General features: G+C 37.6%; 1 protein-coding gene across 5 annotated transcripts in view; it reads left to right on the forward strand.

Annotated features, from left to right (window-relative positions):
- Nucleotides 1-24,387, forward strand: part of LOC137044850 (MAM domain-containing glycosylphosphatidylinositol anchor protein 1) — a 332,623-nt gene that overhangs the window by 141,082 nt on the left and 167,154 nt on the right. For all 5 annotated transcript variants that reach the window (XM_067421199.1, XM_067421200.1, XM_067421203.1 and 2 more), the window contains one exon: nucleotides 14,573-14,747. In XM_067421199.1, coding sequence (XP_067277300.1) covers nucleotides 14,573-14,747 — 175 coding nt within the window. The remainder of the gene's footprint in view (nucleotides 1-14,572; nucleotides 14,748-24,387) is intronic.

Consider the following 24,387-nt stretch of genomic DNA (forward strand, 5'->3'; position numbering starts at 1 on the left):
AAAAATAAAAGGATTCCTCTCTGGGGAAGCCAGACGTTTTTTTTTTTTTTCATTGTTAAACTAGCAAAAGTGGATTCGGACATGCCCTAAGTGCACCTGTGCTATTCGCTTCAGACCATGCGCACAGATTGTTAAAATTTGATTGACTTGCAAAAGAGATGGTATAAGTTGCTCAGGTTGAGTTTGGCAGGTCATTCCACCAGCAGGGAATAGTGATGAATGTCAGTGCAAGTGATTTTTGCGCCTCTTTTGGAAGGCACCACAAGGCGTTATTCACTTGCAGAACACAAGCTTCTGAAGTAGTGAGTTTAGGTATACTTTACATGCTGCACTTTTGTTTTGTTTTACATTTCCAAACACTGGACATGAGCCTACACAAATCAGCCCTATTCACTGCAGTGTGTTCAGTGTAGATGGTGACTGTAGTGTTCAAGGGGTGGTGGGGACACAGGGTTCTGGTGTGTGTGCTGCATCCCAAAGGGAGTGTTGAGTTCCTCTCTGCATTGGCGTTCTGCAGCGGTGTCTAAAAACATGATACTGCTTTACCCCCTCCCTCCCCCTGCCTTTTTCTACCACATCATGTTTTTTTCCTCTGTGTGATTAACAGAGAGGCAGTAAAGGTCAGCCGTCTTCAAAATGATGATGTGCTTCCCTGTCAGGGACCAGTTGCATGACTATTTCTATATGAACCCATTTGTTTTAGTTTTTAATCCACCTTTGGGCTGAAAGTATGGGAGAAATGTTGTTCAGCCTCACACAACTTCTATATTGTACATGTGGTCAATGAGCTGTAGGCACATGTAGATGAGCTGGCCCTTCTTCAGTTAACTGCCCTTTTGGGTGTATTTATACTTGGACCGGTTTGCACATTCTCTTTACACTTGACTATATACAGCACCATTCAACCCACTAGCGTTTTGGGCTCTTTGACATTTACTTTTGTACAACAAGGATGTATAAAATAGATCAAAAGTGTCTGTAATGACATTATAATATTACAAAGTATTCAAATTTCGAATAAATGTGGTTATTTTGAACTTAATCAGCTCATTCGAATGATTTCTGAAGGATCAATCATTTCTACAGTAATGATGAAATTCAGCTTTGCATCACAGGAACAGGAATACATTAACTATTAAAATATGTTCAAATAGAAAAAAGTTTTAAATAGGATTAATATTCTACAATATTGCCATTTTTACTTTATACAAGAGGCTTCTTTAAAGCTTTTTTAGTTTATTCTTAGCTAAAAACACTAAGTTCTTTCAAAAATATATCTGCTCATTAATGTATATTTACTTCTTTTAAGTAATAAAGTTCTCGTTTATAATATAAGTTTATAATATAAGTTTATAATATGCCATTGAAAATACATACGGGTGAGAGGTTCGAATGCCGGTCCACATGTTGGACCTCCATCTTCAAAGTACATTAGCCAAAGAGGGACATACCCATAAATTCAAGCTTCGCCTTTCGTGTTTTAACACTCGATGGCACTCATGGACGCGGTCGAACTGGAACCCATGCCACCGTAGGAGTTAAAACGAAATTGGTATTGAGAGGAACAGAAACTAATATTCACTGGATGGTCATATACAATTTCACCGCTAAATGGGGGAAAAATATCACACAGTGTAGCTTTAAAAAACATTTAAAAAAAATACTAACCCCAAAATATATTATATTATATTATATTATATTATATTATATTATATTATATATTATATTATATTATATTATATTATATTATATTATATTATATTATATTATATTATATTATATTATATTATATTATATTAATTATATTATATTATATTATATTAATTATATTATATTAAATTATATTATATTATATTATATTATATTATATTAATTATATTATATTATATTATATTATATTATATTATATTATATTATATTATATTATATTATATTAATTATATTATATTAAATTGTGTGATGGACATTAACATTCTCTTTTTTTGGAAAAAATATGGAATAAGCCTTGCTAATGCAACAGGTTAGCTAGCTGTCATAATGACAGCAGCATGTGGAGGAATAAAAAATAAAAATGCATAATAAACAGAGAATAATTGACTTACAGAACATTCTGCAAAGTAAAAGTCTTTATTTGCTCTCCATTTAATTGCATTGCTGTCTATAAGAAACAGCTGAGATATTAGAGAGCGCTCTTTTTTCCATATACATCACAATGTCTTAATCAGGACCAATTTACCTGTGTTCCCCATAATGTTCAGGATACAGATGACTCAGTACGCTTGCAATAGAAGAGAAAAGGGTAGTGTTAGTGATGGGTAGTGTATGCGTACAGCAGTGATTGTGTTTAAGGTCATTGGGAAGGTCTAGTGGTGTTTGAGATATAGCTGCTTTACACAACTTGCAGTTCGCATCCTATAGCATTTCTGTCACATGGACATCAGTGGCTAAATGCACAGCCTTTAGTAACACAATAGCAACCTAAATGGCTTTTCTGAAAGAGATCCCACTCTACACATTATTTATTCATACTGCTGGACACTGCAACCTTGGGGGGAGAGAGAGAGAGAGTGAGAGAGAAGAACAAAGAACAAAAAACAAAAAGAGAGAGAGGGAATGGTGGATAAGTTTGAGATGAGGGGTGTAAAGGAGGGGTTATATGGGTTTGGTTTCTGTCCTTGAGAGTGCAGTGGAGAAGGATCAATACAGTTCTGAAAACAGAAAGATCAGATGGCAAAAAATCACTCCACACCACATACTGATCAAGACACACAAGGTCATACGACAAAACAAAGCGGAGGAGAGAACATGGCCGCGCAGATGAACTCTGAATCAGGGCTAAAGCAACTAATAGAACACTCCACACTTTTAAAAAGTTCTCTGCCACTTTTTTCTCTGTCCGTCCGTCCGTCCACCCGTCAATCCGTCCATCATTTTACTTTTTTCTTTAAAAAATAAAGAAGCTATTTATTTAAGAGAAACAAAAATCATATTAAACACAAACAAGACCAAGCAGTAGCCCACTAGTTAATTCGACACTGGACTGAAGTTGTAATCCTACTTAGCTGTGCTCATACTTGCCTGCTTTACACAAAATCAATCAGGACTACCTGGTGAACATTACTCTATCAAATTAATATTCATGAGCTAAGCTGATAAGGTTCATAATATGTCTACTTATATATCAGATCATTTCTATGCCCCTGTATGGAGACAGTATAGAGGAAGTATAGTAACAGTATAGAGGAAGATGATGATGAAGGCTATGATGGTTAGATACATAGAGCAGAAGAAATATTAAAGCAGTGTGCTTGTGTAAAACCAGGTGGAGTGTTCTAGAAATCCCGTTTCTCGCTGGCACCTCAGTGTGCACGGCATCTAAATACATTACACCAGACGGCTTCACGCAGAAACGCTTTTTAACAGCCTCTGATTGGCCACAAGAGAGAGTGAATTAAAGGACGGTTAGACACAAACGTTTAAACTCATACCATCTGTCCCGCTGTACCTTTGGTGTTTTTTTGATATTTAAAGGGGGGGGGGGTGAAATGCTGTTTCATGCATACTGAGCTTTTTACACTGTTAAAGACTTGGATTCCCATCCTAAACATAGACAAAGTTTCAAAAACTAAGTTGAACATTTGATGGAGTATTTCTGTTTTAACAATACTCCTTCCGTTTTCTCACAAGTTTCTGAGAGGTTTTTTTCGAGTATGGGTCCGCTTGACGTCGATAGAGCGGAAGGTCCTTGTATGGGCCGTACGGCTCTTCTCCCGGAAGGATGCGCACGCGCGCGTGACTAGAGCGAGAGAGGAAATGCACGCCCATAAACACTCGCTCAGCTGCAGATCCACTCGTCCGTGAACACTTCTGTCGCACCACGCTTCACTTTATTCCTATGGGTGACATCAAGCGACTTCAACGCTTCAGCACAGCATTTCGGGAAGGCAGCGCTGCATTTGAACCGATTTGAACGCAGAAATGACGGGAAGCGTCACAACATCACGCTTTAGTCGCGTTGCAGAAGTGGAACTCCACGGTCACTGCTGTCACAGAACTTCACCTAAATCAACAGTTACCAAAGAAGTGTGTTTTTAAAGGAGCGGCGACGCTAAAGGTTCGCGGTCGTGCTTTAGAAGCAGGCGGCGAGTAAAACTGCTTCAAATGTCTATGCTGTTGGCCATCATCGCGTAAGTAAACATCAGTAAACAACATGATCGTGTACAACGTTAGTTAATTTACGGTTACTCCATTGTTGTTCTATGTATAACGTTACACTAGTCTGACGTGCAAAACCGTTTTGCTTGCTACTGCTAAGGTTTAGTCGCATACAATAGTCCATAAACCGAATCATGTCCTCATAAACTGCGAGTAAACACACACAAATGTTGCCTGGCCACTAAATACAGTACATACCACAGAGACGGACGTCCTGCTGTTGTAACTTCCACTATTCAATTTATTTCAGCCTCCGGATCTGATTCTGGATCATATCTGTATTAGTTGAATCTGGGTTGCGTTTTCTTCTCCACGCTTGAGGACGTCACCGCTTTGTGTGCGCTCGTCATTCTTTAGCTCCGCCCACGTGATACGCCTCCAGGCGCTCGTTTTTCCCCCCGGAAAGACTAAAAACTAAAGACTTTTTGGCGATATGAAGGATGCAATACTACTCTATAGGTACTCAAGATTGACATGAGATTGACTGAAACTGAGTGTTTCACCCCCCCTTTAAAAAAAAAAAACTTATGTTACTGGTGAACTAAACTGTTTTAAAGAGCTCACATTATGGAAAACATGACCTTTTTGAGTTTTTTTTGTTTGTTTGATGTACTGTATACATTCACAATTCAGCCCAGTTATAGAAACTATGCATCAACATGCCTTGATTTGAGTTAGTGAATCAGAAGTCTTTTAAATGTGTAAGTCTTAAAGGTGCAGTAAGATAATAAGCCTGTTTAATGCTTTAATTCCAAGAGAAGGTGGAAAATTAGCATTTAAAACTAATTTACGATGTGTTTGCTTCAGGAAATCTTGATTAACATTAAAGTAAACTTAAAATAAAACGCTGTTAAAAAGAGTATTTAAATTGGTGCTCCATTTAAACTGAGTTGTTACACTTAAAACTGTTAACTTTGCCATAAAGAGAGAGTTCAACCAAAAGGAAAATTAGCCCTTGATTTCCGTACCCTCAAGTCATCCTAGGTGTATATGACATTCTTCTTTCAGATGAATACAATCAGTTATATTAACAATGTCCTGGCTCCTCCAAGCTTTATAATGGCAGTGAATGGTAGTTCTCTTTTTAAGTTCATAAAAGTGCATCTATCCATCATATAACTGCTCCACACAGCTCTGAGGAATTAATAAAGGCCTTCTGAAACCAAGCCATGCATTGATGTGAGAAAAATAACCATATTTACCTTTAAAAACTAAAATAACTCTTTTGGCAGATAGCCGAAGACAAGCCGAATTACGACTTATGGCTTTATTAGCTCAGTTCCACTCCTGAGTAAGCTGTACACAGTCTGTCATGTATATATCCTTGCCAGATCATTTAAGTAAAACATATTATTATTAAAGCTTCTAAAGTTATTCAAAAGAACTGCAATGTCATGACCGCAATAAAGATGATAATCAAAACTAAGCAGATGTTTTAGTTTTTGGGTATCCAAGGCTCGAGATGTACAGACTCCACCCTCTTCTGGATCGGGGGCGGGGAGCAGCAGCTCATTTGCATTTAAAGATACACGTACAAAAGCAGCTTGTTTTTGCTTCCGCTCAAAAAGCATTTACATCATGGCATAATACATGATTTGTGAATACTTCGAGGTGAAACTTTACATACACATTCTTGGGACACCTGAGACTTATATTACATCCTGTGAAAAGGGACATAACAGGTCCCCTTTAAATATCACCCTTTTCTCTGATTTTTTCTAAAGATGCTTTAGGAATAAAAATAGTCACATGAAAACTCATATGGTCAGTTTGAACAGTAAGAATGTTAAGATGTAAAATGAATGTGGATCATGTCACAGATAATTTGGTATTTGGAGTAATTGATTAAAGATCTGATCTCTGACTTTTGAATGCAGACTTTGAAATTGACAAATCAGAGTATATTGAGACATTGTGGAGGTCTCTAGACACATGAGTTTTCTAGGTCTTTTTTTTGTCATGATACATCTGAGTAGTTGGAGACATAAGTATAAAGTTTATATATAATCATCAGAGAAACAATTTCGATATTAAACTAATCTCATTTGTTATTTTTCCAGTAGAAACCCAAACTGTGAGATATGTGACTTCCTCCAATCTTTCTCCATCGATCATGTCTCCATTTCAGCATTCACTCGATCGAACGGTTCACGTTACAATCTGTCAGCGCTCCGCCACATGCCTCGGTCAGCACTGACATCATGACCGTCATCATAATCATGTTCCTTTAGTCAGTCGTGATGCCAAGGTTGTGTTTTCAATTCCCAGGGAACACGCATGATGGTAAATGAAAGCCTGTTTGTGTAAAAGCCAAATAAATCAATGCTAGAAATGCAGTAATCATCATTATCATTGCTATTCAGTTTCCTGTTCCAGACGTTGCTGTCTCAAACTGATCGATCTCAGATTGCTGTTGATAGCCATCCAAGAGGAACTGGATCTCTCCCCTGACCACGTGGCGTGTTTAACTCGGTGCTCAGTAAGTCAGTGATTATAGAACATCACAGATGGATTGGACATGTCGCCGATGAACTATGTGTCAGTGAAATCCTGCAAGTCAGTCCAAGCCAGACTTTTGACTATGGCCTAAAATACTAGAGCTCACTGCTTTTTTTGTGGCCAAGAACCACCCACTTATACAAGAAAAGGTTGTCTGAACTTATAACTTATAACTTATAACTTATAAACATATATCTGCGTTCAGATGAAAGTAATTACGAGTGCTTCGTGGCACGGAAAGTTATTAAAAGTTAAGCTATTTGTAAAAAAAAAATATATGTTAGGAGAGAAGAGGAAATTCAATTTTTAATTTTGCTATTCATTGTGTTCATGTTTGCTGTTGTCAAGGGAATTAACTAGAATTAATTACAGTAAATTGCTGTGGAAAATAAAGAAAAAGTTTTAAAATTAATAACAAGAATTTATCCAGTATGACCTGGAGAAGAGAAGAAAAATGTGTATATACTGTACAGATCTTTTAGTTTTATTTATGTACTAGTATAGTATTTTTTTTTTTTTAAATCTTAGTTTAACTTTTAGTAATTTTATGTTTTTATCTTTTTTTGGATTTTTTTTAATCTATTTAGCCATATTTATTTATTTGGTAGTGTTATTACTTATACACCACCTTTTACTTCAGTTTATTTGTTTTTAAAGTAAGTTTTTATTTATTTCTTAATTATTTCACAGTCCATTTTTGTATTCGGGTCATTGTGACCTGCAGATGATTTTCCCATACCCCAAAATGTTGATTTTTAAAATTTTTAGTCATGTTTAGCATGAGAATCCAACTCTTTAACAGTGTAGATAAGCGCCAGAATGCATGAAAGAGCACCCCATGCATTTGGCTCTAACATATGGTTTTCAGAAGACTAGAAATACAGAGCAGAAGTTCTATGGACTGATATGATGCATTTTCCTTTTCCAAGTTTTGACATTCTGCCCCACATCTTTGTGTATTTCAGAGTATGCAGTTCGAACATCGTTGAGTAAAGGAAAGGATGAATTTCGTGGTGAACCGCTTTTCTATTCGGAAAATGTCCATGTGCATGTGACTGTCGTCTTTATGTAGGCTTGTTTGTAGGGCAGAAGTGTGATCTTGTCTTATGAGAATGAAGGTGTGCAGCATCAGGCCACAGAAGGACTAACACTGTTTACATCCCACGTGCAGCAGATGTATTCCTGCCCTCATTGTGTCCGTGAGCGGAAAAAGCCACCTCACATTTTACACTCTCATTTATTACGCTTGGCGTGGGAAGTTTAATAGAGCTGCTGTTTGTGTAACATATGGAGAGGTTTAAATACTCCACAGAGCTGCGTGTTATTTGATTAGGATTGATTTCAGTGAACAGAGGTGCAGTTCAGAACGGGAAATGAGCTGGCAAAATCTGACACTGCTTTTCTCTTCTTTCTTTCTCACTGTTCCTCACGCTCCTGTGCTTCTCTTCAAATCTTGCCATTGACAGATTTAGTTTTCTAAATAATGTTTGAGTTAAAATTATGAGAACGGGATGTCTGTGATTTCATGCACTGATTCAGATAGGATTGCAAACTATATGATTATTACTACACTGTAAAACATTTTGGTTGGTTTTTGTTGGCTTAACTTAAAAAGTAAGTAACCTGGTTGCCTTAATTTTGAGTTTATAAAAAAAAATTGTTGATACATTAAAGGAAATTTGTTTAATAAATTGAAACTAAAAATATTATTGTATCTGAACCACATAAAAAAATTGATAAATCATGAAAATAGCACTATTTGTCATGTTTCACTGCGTCATCAGAAATAAAACACACACAATTACCCAATATGCTTACAAAATCTTTTAATAATATTTTAATAAAGGTTGTCAAATTTTAAAAAATGTTCATTGTATTAACTCAAAATTATTATTTCAATGAACTCAACATTTTAAGGCAACCAGGTAACTTTTTTTCTAAATAATTTTTTACAGTAGGTGGGAATATCTGTTATCTGGATGTGTATCAATACATTTATTAAAGTAAACAAGACATACACTACCAGTCAAAAGTTGCTCGTATAATGCATGTCATGCATTATACGAGCAACGGTTGGAGTTAAAAACCTTCATTTGTGTTCTACTGTAGAAACAAACTCAACTATATCTTTGATGCTCTGGGGGTAAGCAGATAAACATACAATTTTCATTTTTGGGTGAACTATCCCTTTAAATGTTTTTTTTTTTTTTTTAAAGAAGTTTCTTCTGCTCACCAAGGCTGCTTTTATTTGATCCAAAATAATTTACAATTTAAAATAACTTATATATATAAAATATATTTTAAAATGCAATTTATCTCTGTGATTCAAAGCTGACATTTCAATCATCATAACTCACATGATCCTTCAGAAATCATTGCAATATTCTGATTTGCTGCTCGAGACACATTTTTGATTATTATCAGTGTTGAAAACAGTTCTGTACCCCCCCCCCCAGAATTATTTAATGAATAGAAAGTTCAGAAGCATCCTTGCTGAATAAATGTTTATTTCTTTAAAGCTGTCTGTAACTTAAATTAAGATTTGCAAAAAATATATAATGAGAATGTACAAAATGAATCCTTTTTCCAATCAGTGTATTTGTCTTACCCTGAATCATTGATACACATATAAGTGTTTATATTGGGACTATTTCAGAGCGGTCCGGTCTGGTAGCTGTCTGGTAATTTAGTCCTAATTTAGTGATGGCAACGTTGAATTTTCAGCATCATTAGTCCATTACTCAACTGTTGAGAAGAACAGCATTTATTCTAAACAGAAAAGTTTGGTACCATCATAAATGACTTTTGATCAGTATAATGCATCAATGCTCTGTAGTAAAAGTATTAATTTCCTAACCCTAACACACACACACACACACACACAAACACACACACACACACACACACACACACACACACACAAACATTAGGTATATTTGTGGAGACCCTCCATAGATGTAATGTTGTTGTTTTTTTTTTTTATTATTATTTTTTTTTTTTTATATATACACTACAAACTATATTCCATCCGCTTACCCGTCACAGAAAATGTTCTGCAAAACATCACATAGTATGATTTATAAGTTGTTTTCTTCATGGGGACCAACTGAAATATGATTGTTTAAACTGAAAAATCCATATTTGGCTTATAAAACAGGGTAATGCGTGACTCCGCTTTGCTTCACACTGGGAATCCTGCTCCATGTCTGTATTTATTTGGCGATAATGACCCATAATTTTCCTCAGTATTGCACGGCTACTTATCGAATAAATAGCGTTCACCTTTTAGGCTAATTGTACATTTTACCTTATTTATTTGACAGGTTTTGCAACACTTTAGCAGTCCAAATGGACAGTTTCTGTCATGCCAATAAAGCATAAAATTGAATAGAGAGAGGGAGAGAGGGAGGGAGGGAGGAGAGAAAGGGTTACAAGATTTACACAGTGTAAAGCTGAGCTGCAAACGTTGAGCTTTTGTGTGTGTGTAGTAATCACTCTTCACCGATTTAACATGCTCGCACATAAAAAGCTCGGCAATGAGCATTAAATGTGCTTACAGTAGCAATAACCCAGTGTTAGTTCTGAAGAGGACCACAGCCTCCCAGATTTAAGCAGGCTTGACAGGCATTAAGCAATAAACGTCTCTTTGCGGATGCTTGACTTAAATGGGTGTCACTCGCAAAGAACTTAATTTATAGAGGCAGTTATAGAATAGGCGGGAAGAGAAAACCTGAAGCGGAGAAAGAGAGGGAGGGTTCGGAGAAATAGGAGTGGGATGATAAAAGCTCTCTTCGGACGCGAGTAGCTTTCCCTGAGGACTTTAGGTGGATTTGTGTTGCACAAACGTATTTTATGATTTAAGTCCTGCATGAAACTATTTTTCTTCACACGACCTGGGTAGAAATCACAGAATAAATTACTTACTGGGTTTTTTTTGGCATACAATGAGATATCTAATTGTAATTGCTGTACTTTTTCCTCCTCATTTATTTTGACCTTTGTGTAATGCCGTAACTAATGCTAAATTTCTCGTTTCGCTGCCTGGTGCAGCTTTATTATGGACCCTTTTGTCAACTTTTTACAGTCTGTGGTTTAGTACTGCTGCTAAACATCTACTCTAATGAAATGTTTAAATGTTGATTGCAAATATGTTATTCATGCAAAATCAGTGCAGCCAGATCATGTAGTTATGTAATGGTTAACTGCCCATGCTAACAAGCCAAACTTTGACCCTTAGCCAGTGTTATTTTTTATTTATTCGCTTTATTATTTTTTTGTTTTTGTTTTAGTACATCAAATTAAACTATTATTTGAAACTAACTGAAATAAAGCAGGGTTTCCGTTGGTTTCAAAAGGTCTTAATTTTTAAGGCCTTAAATTGTGGAAGTCAAATTTCTTACATTGGATCAGAAAGCCTTAAGTTCAGTATCATGGCATTAAATTAAGGCCCTATGATTTCTGCGATGCCGAAAATGTTGACAGATTTGCAGAATCCACTCATAAAAATGGAATTTACTATATAATGCAGAATACCACAGAGTTTGTCAAATTTTGGATAAATAAATCAAGTAGGTTAGTACAATCAAAGGGATAGTTCACACAAAATGAAGAAATGATTTATTGTTTTCTGAGAAATTGAACAAAATTGAGTTTTGTTCGTGCTTTAAAACTAGAACAAATATCTGTCACTGGGTATGAGAATTACTTGCACTGGAATTAAATTGATTTTTATGAACGCACTGGTAGATATTTGTTCTTGTTTTAATATTTCCAGATTTCTTATCTCATTTTCAAACTTTGAAGTGTATTTTCAATTTATTTCTTACATTTTTCTTTATTTGTTTAAAAAGGACTTAAATGTACCTTAATAAAACCTAAAGAAACACTTTAAAATAAGTTTACTTTTTTATGTACAGAAAATGTTTTTTTTAAATTGTTTTATTTTTATTTTTTTATAAATAGTTTGTTTTAAATATTTTTTGTTAACAATGACGATCCTGCCTTTGGCAGAACCAAATTCATTACTAGGAAAATGGAAAGTTCACATTCAGAAACCCTGTCAGAATTGTGCACAGCATCAACAGAGCCTGATTTTTCTGGAGAGACAAATGAAGACGCTACTGTACAGCTAGCAGAGACGCATGGGGATTCTTTCCCAAGAGCAGACAGAAAAGACTGTGTGAAGAAAGAGGGAGACAGACAGGGTTTGCGCAGTCTGTTGGGATCTCTGGAGCAGTAAAACATGGTGATGTGTGACAGCTGTTGATGTTGAGAAGGGCAGCATTGTCTCTTTCAGTGGTTCATCTGTTTCATGACCAATTTCTTCGTCCCCTGTTGTGTTTCCTGCAGTTGCAGCATTTCAGTGTCTGTTGCCATCAGCTGTCCTCTTCTTTCAGTCTCCGAGACTTGGAAAGTTTCTGTGCCACTGTGATTTTGCATTGCTGCAAGTGAGCCGTCTGAGGCCGCTGTAATGATAGCCTATCCAGCGCCATCTGTCTTACATCTGCCAGCGGCGGCCCTTGGAGAGCCACTATGAATCAACACAATGATAAGACAAACAGTAACTTTCCTTGAAATTTCACAATTCAGTTCAGAGTTTCAGCTTACTACTGCCCTTTACTTAGACGGACGGACGGATAGATAGACAAACATAAACAGTGAAAGAAAATTAAGGGGTATATAAACGAAGGCCATTTTGCAAGGAATTAAAATAAAGTGCTCATAATGTTACTGCACATAATAGAAAAAATGATGAATTGTGCCCTACAGTAGTGACTTTTCTCATTATAGAAGTTACAAATACTGTATATAAATGTAAATGCAAAAATGTATGTATCCCATAAAAAAATATTTCACAAAAACAAGAGCACACACAGCCCTACACTGCCCCTGCCCCTGAACCTACCCATCACAGGAAACATTCTGCATTTTTACTTTCTAAAAAAACTCATCCTGTATGATTTATAAGCATTTTGAAAAGTGGGTACATGGGTAATGTCCTCATATTTCACCCTCTACTTGTAATACCTGTCATACCCATGTCTTTATACACATTTGTGTCCTCATATGTCACAAAAACATGCCCTGCCCCCCCCCCCCCCCACACACACACACATTATGTATGATTTATATGTTTGTTTCCCCACGCTTGAGTCCCCATGAGTCTGTGTGCCCACAGTTGAAGTCCCCACCAGGATAGAAAAACACACACAAACGTTTGCGGTGACAATTAAGAATAATTTATATTAATTGTATGTTAGCAGATTGAATTGAAACTTATTGTACTTAACTAAACATGGCTAATATTATATTAATATAGTAATTTAATTTAATAATGTTTTCCAGATACTATGTGGAATAGTTTTATGTCTGCATCCAATTCACTAAAGGAATTTTGGTAGATATTGGTGCAATGCAATTTGAATGGTGCAATTCTTCATTTTGTGGGTTTGTTTTAAGTTCTAGGTTGAGGAGGATGCATCAAAGTGCTGTACTATAATCTACACATGAAATTGGCACAACTTTTTAGTAACTTTGCCCCATCAAACAACTTTCTCCCAGCTTTTCTGTCCTTTGCCACCAAGAGGATAGCTAACACACAGCAGGAGCTCGCTCTTTCCCTTCCTCTGTGTTAATTTCTCACCCGCTACACCTGATAAATGAACAGCAGCTGTGTCCCAAATCCACAGGCAAATAAACCTGAATAAACACAAAGCTTGTCGTTTACACAGGTCTGTGTAATCCCATAATCCTTTGCACGTACGTCCTAACCTTCCCGCCGCCCCCAGCGCTGCCAACTACAATGGTCTGCTCACCCATGTGGCACCCTGTTCAGAGGTGACCCCTCTATAATAGAAGCAGCTTACTGATGTCCAGAGGTGGAGAGGTGTTAGAGATTACACCGGCTTTAGTTTGTGATTTTCACTTGACCTTACACACTCAATGCAAAGATTGTGTGAAGGAATCAAAGGAATGATTGAGATGGATGAGTGTGTGATTACTGACAAAATCCGACCGCTGTACTCACACTAGGGTCAAACTTATTGAGTCCCACTGTACTACTTGCACACATTTTAATCTAGATTTTCCTGTAGATTCACTTATTTAGTAAGACAAAAAAATGTGTCTTTCTAATTTAATTTTGCTACATATTACACTTTTTACATAAAGACATATCTTTTCATAGATTTTAATATACAAATATAATAAAGTCTGAGATGTCATTGACAATCTGCAACTTTTTTTAATTTAAAAATGTAAATAAACAGACTGCTTCAGTTTCTTTTTATCCACTCTAAAAAATTATGGGTAAAAAACAACCCAATGTTGGGTCAAATATGGACTAACCCAGCAATTGGGTTGTTTTAACCCAGTGATTGGGTTGTCTTAAGCAAATATTTAACCCAACCGCAGGATTAAAACAACCCAATCGCTGGGTTAAAACAACCCAATTGCTGGGTTAGTCCATATTTGACCCAACATTGTGTTAAAACAACCCAACATTTTTTAGAGTGTATGAATCAGATTCTGCACTTTTTCTTGATCACAAAGTTTCTAAGTTAGGCCATATAATGACATTGGTATTACAACGTAACCCAAATGGCTTAAAAACATACTAAACAACATTAAAAAAAAAGTGGTGTGTGTGATGGGTAGGTTTAGGGGCCGATTAGGGGAATACAATATACAGTTTGTATAGTATAAAAACCATTGCACTTATGGAAAGTCCCATAAAATCACATATTAATGAGTGTGTGTGTGTGTGTGTGTACGTGCGCACACTGTATAAAATATGGTCTGAAATGCAGTTGTTTTGCACATTAGCTCATGAGTCTTTAAATGTCGCCCCCCCCTGCAGGTACGGTGGACCAAGACAGCAGGCAGTGCTTCCGACAAGTTCCAGGAGACGTCCATCTTCAATGAGACTCTACGGATCCCCAACATCCAGAGAGTGCAGGGCGGCCGCTACTACTGCAAAGCTGAGAACGGGGTGGGGGTGGCTGCCATCAAGTCCATTCGCGTAGATGTGCAGTGTAAGTGATAGGGCCACGATCCCTCCTCTTCCCGGCCTGATCCCTCCCGGATTTCCTGCAGGAGGTGAATCAGTGTGAACTCTCCAGAGCTCCATCTCTGTCCTAGTGCTGGTTAAGAGAGTACTTGGGCTGGATATTAGTGTGGGTGGTTATGGACAACACAGGGGAAGCAATGCTCAATTGAGCAGCCAAGGAAAAAAGGCGAAAGAGAAAGCAAAACATTGCACCCACCAGTTTTAGGGAGATTTAATAAGATGTGAGTTATACATACGAGTGAGACATACAAGTTGTACTGGACAGATGTGCCTGGAGAGTTCGGGTGAATGAATTGGAAGGATCTCGAGTGAGAGTTGAAGCCATAGTTCAGGCGGGGTCACACTCTTTATGTGTGTAAGGGAATCCCTGCAGTGCTGCCCAGAACCATTGACCCACTGTCCCATTGAGCCAAGGGCCAGGTCAGCGGCTACAGCCCGACCCCACGAAAACCACCTACAAAAAACTCAGATCAACCTCGCACTCAACACAAACGTAATCAGAGATTTAATTTATAACGCACTTTTCATTCCGAAGAATCTCAAAGTGCTACAATGGAAAAGGGGAACAATAACAAAAATGAATTAATAAACAAAAATAATGAATAATAAATAAATTCAAATAAATTATGTATAATATATACAAATATAAAATATATTTTTAAATTTCTTGTTCTTTTTTAAAAATATTTAACATATTTATTTGTAGCTTTTATATTGGTTTAAATCATTTTCTTTTTAGCTTAAAATTGGTGAAATGTGGATGGAAAAAATGAATATTTTCTGAAAAGTGTAAATATATCATGCCATTTTGCTTAAAACATTAAACAAATATATTAAAAGTAAGCAAAAATAGATAGCAGTGTTCTCAAGATAAATAAAATAATGGACAGCAAAAAATATCCGAACAGCAGTCATAAGTTTCTAAAAAATGCACAAAAAAACAACTCATCATTCAAAAAAATTGTTTAGGGCATATTAGCAAAGTGTTCAGTGGAATGCAGAAACATTCTGTGTGAACCGGCCCTTATTCTGTCATAACTACCTCTCCTCATGGCTTTGCACGTCTCTGTTGCAACACACTCGCAACCTCTCACGCACGTTTGTATGTTTCATTTACTTCCAACCGTTAACACACAGTAAGAATCAGCCAGCGATCTCCCTCTGCGGTGTTCGGCCATCACGCTTCCCCTGTGGCCCCTCCTCATTCCCCAGAGGATGGATGTGTTGTTCCATAGGGTTCCCTGGGGGCGGATGATAATTGTGCAGCAGGTAAACAGGGCAGGCTGACAGCTGCTCTGAGTGGAAGCACTCCTGACGGGTGATACTTGTTCAATTTTCCCCCACCGGCTCTATGCAGCTCCCTGGATGACTTTAGCTTCACAACACCGGCAATTAGATTCAGCCAGACCAGAGCGGCGAGGCACAGAGGAACACACACACACAAAACGCCCCCCCCCCCACCCCAATTTTCTACAGCACCAAACCCCATTACGTAGAGAAAAGAGAAGTAAGAGAGCAAGTGTGAGCTGTGAGATGGAAAGGTGAGAGGTACAGAAGGTGTGAGAGATAAAGATAGAAGAATTACAGAACAGGATTGAAAGGCATGACAATAAGACCCTCAGAATGGCCTGATTCTTTTGTTCGGCCAAATAAAAGATCCGTGCTACTTTTATAGCACGCTGCCAGTGTTTGCACATTGCCAACTTGACACAAGCAGACTTTTAAGAGTTTTTTAGTTGGAAAAGTGATGACAAATCTATATCTCTCATTTTCGGTTCCCCCCCGTTTTCGCAGAGGTCTCTTTTGGTTATGGTTGCATCCAGGGGTGTTTTGATGTGTTCTGTTAAAGGGACTTTGAACTGTTCTGTGTGTGCTGTGTTAAAGCTGTTTGCCTGATTTTATGTCAGCATATTTCATCTATTTAACCTCAGCCAGACGCATGCCTAACATCAAAGAGAGAGATATACAGGAGGAAGTGAGAGGTCGAGAGCAGCGCTGCGCAAAAGTACATGTTTAAAAAAACAACAACTAGTCTGCATTTTATCTCAACATTTATTGAAACAATTAGGTATAATTAGGTTGCTTTAGGGTTTTGGCTTCAAAGACAACTGGACAAAGTGGGATTGAGGTGCGCATATAATATAATATAATATAATATAATATAATATAATATAATATAAAAATATATCCTATAGAAAATATAAAAATATATCCTATTCAGAGGTGCTAAAATATTTGTACAAGAAAACAAGACAAAAATACAACTTAAGAAAATCACTGCATTTCTGCATTTGTCATTTTAAAAAGATATACTAATACATTATTATTAATATTATTATTAGTGGTAATATTGTACAAAGGTAAATTTAATTGAATGTCGCAACACGTCTTAATACCTTTTATGGTTAATTTAATATAAATGAAGCTTCTCAGGTAAATTTAGTTTTAATGATATTTAGCTATCTCACTAACAAACAACAGTACAGATATAATAAAATCATTTTTGCACTGTAGTCAATGGTTGGGGAACTATAGTCAAAAATCCTGACCAATCCCAAGTGCATCTAATACAGAGGCCATTAAATGCCTCATTCCTCTCACACACACACAGTAGGTGTTTTTTTGTGTGCGGGCAGGAAAGTCTTTGACCTTGGCACTTTGGCCAGTGAGACAGTGGGTAACTCTTCTGGGTTCAGCGTGCCTCTACTTTAAGGATGGACTTGGTTCAGAGACCCAGTTCTCACCCTTTCATTCATTCGGTAAAGTTCAGATCACACACTCCAGCACCAGGTAAGAAACAACAGCATGTGTGAAGTGACTGTTTGGGTGAACTTTACACCACAGATTTATTCATTGCATAAAGTTTACACTCCTCTACATTTTCAATATTTATGTTGCATTTAGTCTAGATAGATTTAATCAGGTTTGTGGGCATAAATCACTGAATCGTATGTGAATATTCATGTAATTGAAAGGGGATCACTTTATTTGAATAATCAGTATGATATTTCACACTTTTATTTGTTAGAATATGAAATGCACCAAGAATGGTATGTAATAAATTTATTATTTGCAGATAAATAGTTGTTATTGCATTTTTGATATTAGTCTTGAATTGCAGAGTACATAGACTTGATAATATTTAACTTCCTCTTCAGTTCTCATGAGTGCCACTGTCTGAAGTCTTAGTGTCAATGTTGGCTCAGATTATGAGCTCTTGACATGGCCTAAAGTCATATTGTGTTGTGTGATATGTCTCAGATGTTGCTCTTTTATAGTGAAGGAGATGTAATGGTGTTTCTTTTAAATAATTAGTTCACTTTAAAATGAAAATTAGCCCATGATTCACTCACCTTCAAGACATCCTCCTAGGTGTATATGACTTACTTCTTTCAGACATATATAATCAGAGTTATATTAAAGGGGGGATGAAATGCTGTTTCATGCATACTGAGCCTTTTACACTGTTAAAGACTTGGATTCCCATCCTAAACATAGACAAAGTTTCAAAAACTAATGCTGGACGTTTGATGGAGTATTTCTGTGTCAAAAATACTCCTTCCGGTTTCTCACAAGTTTCTGAGAGTTTTTTCCGAGTATGGGTCGGCTTGACGTCGATAGAGCGGAAGGTCCTTGTATGGGCCGTACGGGCTCTTCTCCCGGTAGGGTGCGCGCGCGTGACTAGAGCGAGAGAGGAAATGCACGCCCATAAACACTCTTTCAGCTGCAGATCCACTCGTCCATGAACACTTACGTCATTATAGTCCTCGCCGCGCTCCACTTTATTCCTGTGGGTGACATCAAGTGACTTCAATGCTTCAGCACAGCATTCTGGGAAGGCAGCGCTGCATTTGAACAGATTTGAATGCAGAAATGACGGGAAGCTTCACAACATCACGCTTCAGTCACGTCGCAAAGTGGATTTCCACCGTTCACTGCTGTCAGGACTTTACCAAATCATACCAAAGAAGTGTGTTTTTGACGGAGCGGTCCCAGCGATAAAGGTTCGGTCCTGCTTTGGAAGCAGCCGGTGAGTAAAACTGCTTCAAATGTCTGAGCTGTTGGCTATCGTCGCGTGAGTAAACATCAGTAAACGACACGATCGCGTGCTTCGTCATTCAAATGCGCTAACGGTTACTCCATTGCTGTTCTCTGTATAACGTTACACTAGTCTGACGTGCAAAACCGTTTTGCTTGCTACTGCTAAGGTTTAGTCGCATACAATAGTCCATAAACCGAATCATGTCCTCATAAACTGCGAGTAAACACACAAATGTTGACAGGCCACTAAATACAGTACATACCACAGAGACGGACGTCCTGCTGTTGCTCTTTCCCCTGTTCAATTTATTTCAGCCTCCGGATCTGATTCTGGATCATTATCTGTATTAACTGAATCTGATCGATACCCATGGGTTCCTCCCCGCTTGAGGACGTCACCGTTTTGCGCACTCGTCATTCTTTAGCTCCGCCCACACTATACGCCTCCAGGCGCTTGTTTTTTTTCCGGAAAGACTCGGTACGGCCTATATTTCTTTTATAAATATAATAAAACTAAAGACTAGATCGGAGATATGAAGGATGCAATACTACTCTATAGGTACTCAAGATTGACATGAGATTGACTGAAACTGAGTGTTTCACCCCATCTTTAATAAATACCCTGATGTTTCCAAGCTTTATAATGGCAGTGACTGGGTCCATTGAGTTTGAAGCTCAAAAATGTGCATCCATCATAAACGTACTCCACATGGCTCCGGGGGTTAATAAAGGCCTTCTGAAGCGAATAGATGGATTTTGTAAAAAAATATATCCGTATTTAAAACTTTATACATTTAAATATCGAGCTTCAGCCAGATCACTTTCTGTATTCAGCTTACATAAAAAACTGTGTGAGGAATTACACTTTATTCATAAGTTAAATACGAAAGGCAATCTGAAAGAAGCTTGATATTTTACTTTATAAAGGTTTAAATATGGATATATATATATTTTTTTTTTTTTTGTAAAACCCCATACATTTGCTTCAGAAGGACTTTATTACCCCCCAGAGCCGTGTGGATTGGATGCGCGTTTATAATGGATGGATGCACTTTTTTGATCTTCAAACTTTTGAGCCATATTCGCTGCCATTATAAAGAGTGGAAGTGTAAGGATATTTATTACTATAACTCTGATTTTGTTCTTCTGAAAGAAGAAAGTTAAATAGACCTGGAATGTCTTAAGGGTGAGTAAATCAAAGTGAACTACTACTTTAAGTATTGACGTTGTCTTAGATGTTTTTAAAGAATAGAGCTGTACAATTCAAATGGAAAGTCATGAATGGATTTGATTAGAAATGTTTGAGCTTATATTGAAAACCTTTGATTGTAGACATTTGTATCTTTTGAAATCTGAGGAATTTTTCCCCTGGAAAGTGTACAGAGAAGCAAGAGACTGCTGTATTTCCTCTCCATTGCTGCCTAGGAAAAATATGAAAGAAATCATGATTTTTCTTTCCATGTGGATCAGTGTGTATTTGTGATGTGGACTTCCAGGGTTTGTTCGTCTGTGTTCTGCGCTGAATTGTGTTTGGTCGTGCTGGTCGAGTGTGTTTGGGTACTGGCTCGTCTCCCCTCTGATTCTGCTGGAGTGTGTGTGTGTGTGTGTGCGTGCATGCGTGCGTTTGAGCTGGCCTTCAGCCCTGGCCTGTCTGTGCATGCCAGAGTCTGCCGTCACAATACAGTCCACAAAAAGTCCCTTGTGCTGAAGACACCAGGAGAGCACTGGAGGAGAATAAAAATGAACCGGTGATTCACACACACTTTTTAAACAGGCCTGACACTATATACAAAATCTCAGTGCACTAATTGGAAAAACAAAGTACGAGAATTTCCCTTTCTGTCATAAGAGTTTTAAAACTTTCTATTTCCTCCTCCTTTCACAGGTTCTCTCTCTCTCTCTCTCTCTCTCTCTCTCTCTCTCTCTCTCTCTCTCTCTCTCTCTCTCTCTCTCTCTCTCTCTCTCTCTCTCTCTCTCTCTCTCTCTCTCGCTGTCTCTCGCTGTCTCTCGCGCGCTTGCTCGCACGCTCTCTCTCTCTCTCTCTCTCTCTCTCTCTCTCTCTCTCTCTCTCTCTCTCTCACTCACTCACTCACTCACTCACTCACACACTCACACACTCACACACTCACACACTCACACACTCACACACTCACTCACACAAACGCACACTCACGCACACACACTGCTATCCAGGTCTAAAGAAAACACAATCACTCACCTTTAGCCAACTACCCATCACAATCACAACCCAAAGGTCAAATACACTGTACCTTTCCCTCAGCCACAGATGTGTGTGTGTGTGTGTGTGTGTGTGTGTGTGTGTGTGTTTTCCTAAATGGCATTTTAGAGTGAAACCAAAACTAGTTAGTTCATCATTTCTCATCATCACTGTCTGCGTCATCGTCATCTCATCCACTGTCATTGTAAGTATTTTAAAGGACTCAGCATAAAGGAGAAGAGAGAATGAGGGATCGGTTTTTGTCTTTTGGTGAAAATGGCCTTTCCATTTAGAATTATATTTCATCCTGTCATAATTTTAGTACATTTTGCTCTAAATAATAGCATAATTTAATGCATTGCATATGCATCATTTTTTGTCTTGTGTTCCACTGTTAAAAATACATTAAAACATAATACTATGAAATATAAAAAATATATATACAGTCTTGTTCAAAATAATAGCAGTACAATGTGACTAACCAGAATAATCAAGGTTTTTAGTATATTTTTTATTGCTACGTGGCAAACAAGTTACCAGTAGGTTCAGTAGATTGTCAGAAAACAAACAAGACCCAGCATTCATGATATGCACGCTCTTAAGGCTGTGCAATTGGGCAATTAGTTGAAAGGGGTGTGTTCAAAAAAATAGCAGTGTCTACCTTTGACTGTACAAACTCAAAACTATTTTGTACAAACATTTTTTTTTCTTCTGGGATTTAGCAATCCTGTGAATTGCTAAACTAATATTTAGTTGTATGACCACAGTTTTTTAAAACTGCTTGACATCTGTGTGGCATGGAGTCAACCAACTTGTGGCACCTCTCAGCTGTTATTCCACTCCATGATTCTTTAACAACATTCCACAATTCATTCACATTTCTTGGTTTTGCTTCAGAAACAGCATTTTTGATATCACCCCACAAGTTCTCAATTGGATTAAGGTCTGGAGATTGGGCTGGCCACTCCATAACATTAATTTTGTTGGTTTGGAACCAAGACTTTGCCCGTTTACTAGTGTGTTTTGGGTCATTGTCTTGTTGAAACAACCGTTTCAAGGGCATGTCCTCTTCAGCATAGGGCAACATGACCTCTTCAAGTATTTTAACATATGCAAACTGATCCATGATCCCTGGTATGCGATAAATAGGCCCAACACCATAGTAGGAGAAACATGCCCATATCATGATGCTTGCATCGCCATGCTTCACTGTCTTCACTGTGTACTGTGGCTTGAATTCAGAGTTTGGGGGTCGTCTCACAAACTGCCTGTGGCCCTTGGACCCAAAAAGAACAATTTTACTCTCATCAGTCCACAAAATGTTCCTCCATTTCTCTTTAGGCCAGTTGATGTGTTCTTTGGCAAATTGTAACCTCTTCTGCACATGCCTTTTTTTTAACAGAGGGACTTTGCGGGGGATTCTTGAAAAAAGATTAGCTTCACACAGACGTCTTCTAACTGTCACAGTACTTACAGGTAACTCCAGACTGTCTTTGATCATCCTGGAGGTGATCATTGGCTGAGCCTTTGCCATTCTGGTTATTCTTCTATCCATTTTGATGGTTGTCTTCCGTTTTATTCCACGTCTCTCTGGTTTTGCTCTCCATTTTAAGGCATTGGAGATCATTTTAGCCGAGCAGCCTATCATTTTTTGCACCTCTTTATAGGTTTTCCCCTCTCTAATCAACTTTTTAATCAAAGTACGCTGTTCTTCTGAACAATGTCTTGAACGACCCATTTTCCTCAGCTTTCAAATGCATGTTCAACAAGTGTTGGCTTCATCCTTAAATAGGGGCCACCTGATTCACACCTGTTTCTTCACAAAATTGATGACCTCAGTGATTGAATGCCACACTGCTATTTTTTTGAACACACCCCTTTCAACTAATTCAACTAATTGCCCAATTGCACAGCCTTAAGAGCGTGCATATCATGAATGCTGGGTCTCATTTGTTTTCTGAGAATCTACTGAACCTACTGGTAACTTGTTTGCCACATAGCAATAAAAAAATATACGAAAAACCTTGATTATTCTGGTTAGTCACATTGTACTGCTATTATTTTGAACAAGACTGTATGTGTGTGTGTGTGTGTGTGTGTGTGTGTGTGTGTGTGTATATATATATATATTCTATTTGAATAGATTTTAAAATATATTTTTATATCCTTTGATGAAAGCTGTATTTTCAGCATCATTACTCCAGTCTTCAATGTCGCATGATCCTTCTGAAATCATTCTAATATGATGATTTGAGGCTCAAGAAACATTTCTGATCATTTTCAACGTTGAAAACCTTTACTTCTCACGAGTGGAGGAACTCGTTCATTCTCCCCCTTTGAGTTTAGCAGAGATCGTGTTGCACTCTAACCCGTGATCCGCTTCTTAAGATAAAGCTCCTCACGTCTCATTTGTCCTGTGGTTCGGCTCACCATCCAGTCAGAATTTTATTTTTTTATGTTTCTGAAAGAAGGCTTACCAAGGCTGCATTTATTTGATTAAAAAAAAACAACAGTAAACATATGCTGATTGACATTTTTTATTATTATCAGTTAAAATATATATATTTTTTGTAACATACATTTCTTTACTGTCACTTTTATTTAATTCATCATATTCATTTCTGTAAAAATATAATCGTATGGGTTAAACCCATTAGTAAAGTGCTTTAATTCAATCACATCTTTGTTCTCTGGCTTGACTCTACATCCTAGAAGCTTCTCATCTCGTCAAACAGTTGTGCTAAGTGAAGTCTTCTTCTAATTGGCTGATTTGGGTTGATGATGTTCCCGCCCCTTACCCCTGTCTTTTGATGATGTCACCTACAGGCATGGCCCCCCGCTCTTAAATGCTCCCCCCCTCCCGTGCAGAGCTGCCATGCCGTACCTCGCTTCCGCCTCACGCTTGACAGCAGGCTGCTGGATGAAAGAGAATGCTTCACACCGCATGAAAATTTCATACAGCTCTAATAAATATCTGCAGGCAGTCTAACAGCCACACAGTCTTGTTGAAATGAGTGCTGGCTTGCGTGTGGATTTCCCTTCACCCGGTGCGACGTGTTGGAGTAGCAAGGTTTAGTTTATCATTAAGATCATTTGGAGAGCCAATATTGGGGGTCTTTTTAAGATGTCTGAACTGCTCATTTTTGTAGTTTTAAGTAAAAGTGTGAATTTGGTAGTTGCTTGAAGTAAAGGAGAGATTTCAGGTGTAGAAATGGGAGTTAAAGGGATAGTTGAAAAATGGTCATCATTCACCCACAGTCATGTTGCTGTATGAGTTTCTTTCTTCTGTTGAACACAAAAGAAGATATTTTGAAGAATGTTGGTTATCAAACAGTTGACTACCATA

This window comes from Pseudorasbora parva, chromosome 17 (genome assembly GCF_024679245.1).
Source record: "Pseudorasbora parva isolate DD20220531a chromosome 17, ASM2467924v1, whole genome shotgun sequence".
Taxonomy (NCBI): Eukaryota; Metazoa; Chordata; class Actinopteri; order Cypriniformes; family Gobionidae; genus Pseudorasbora; species Pseudorasbora parva.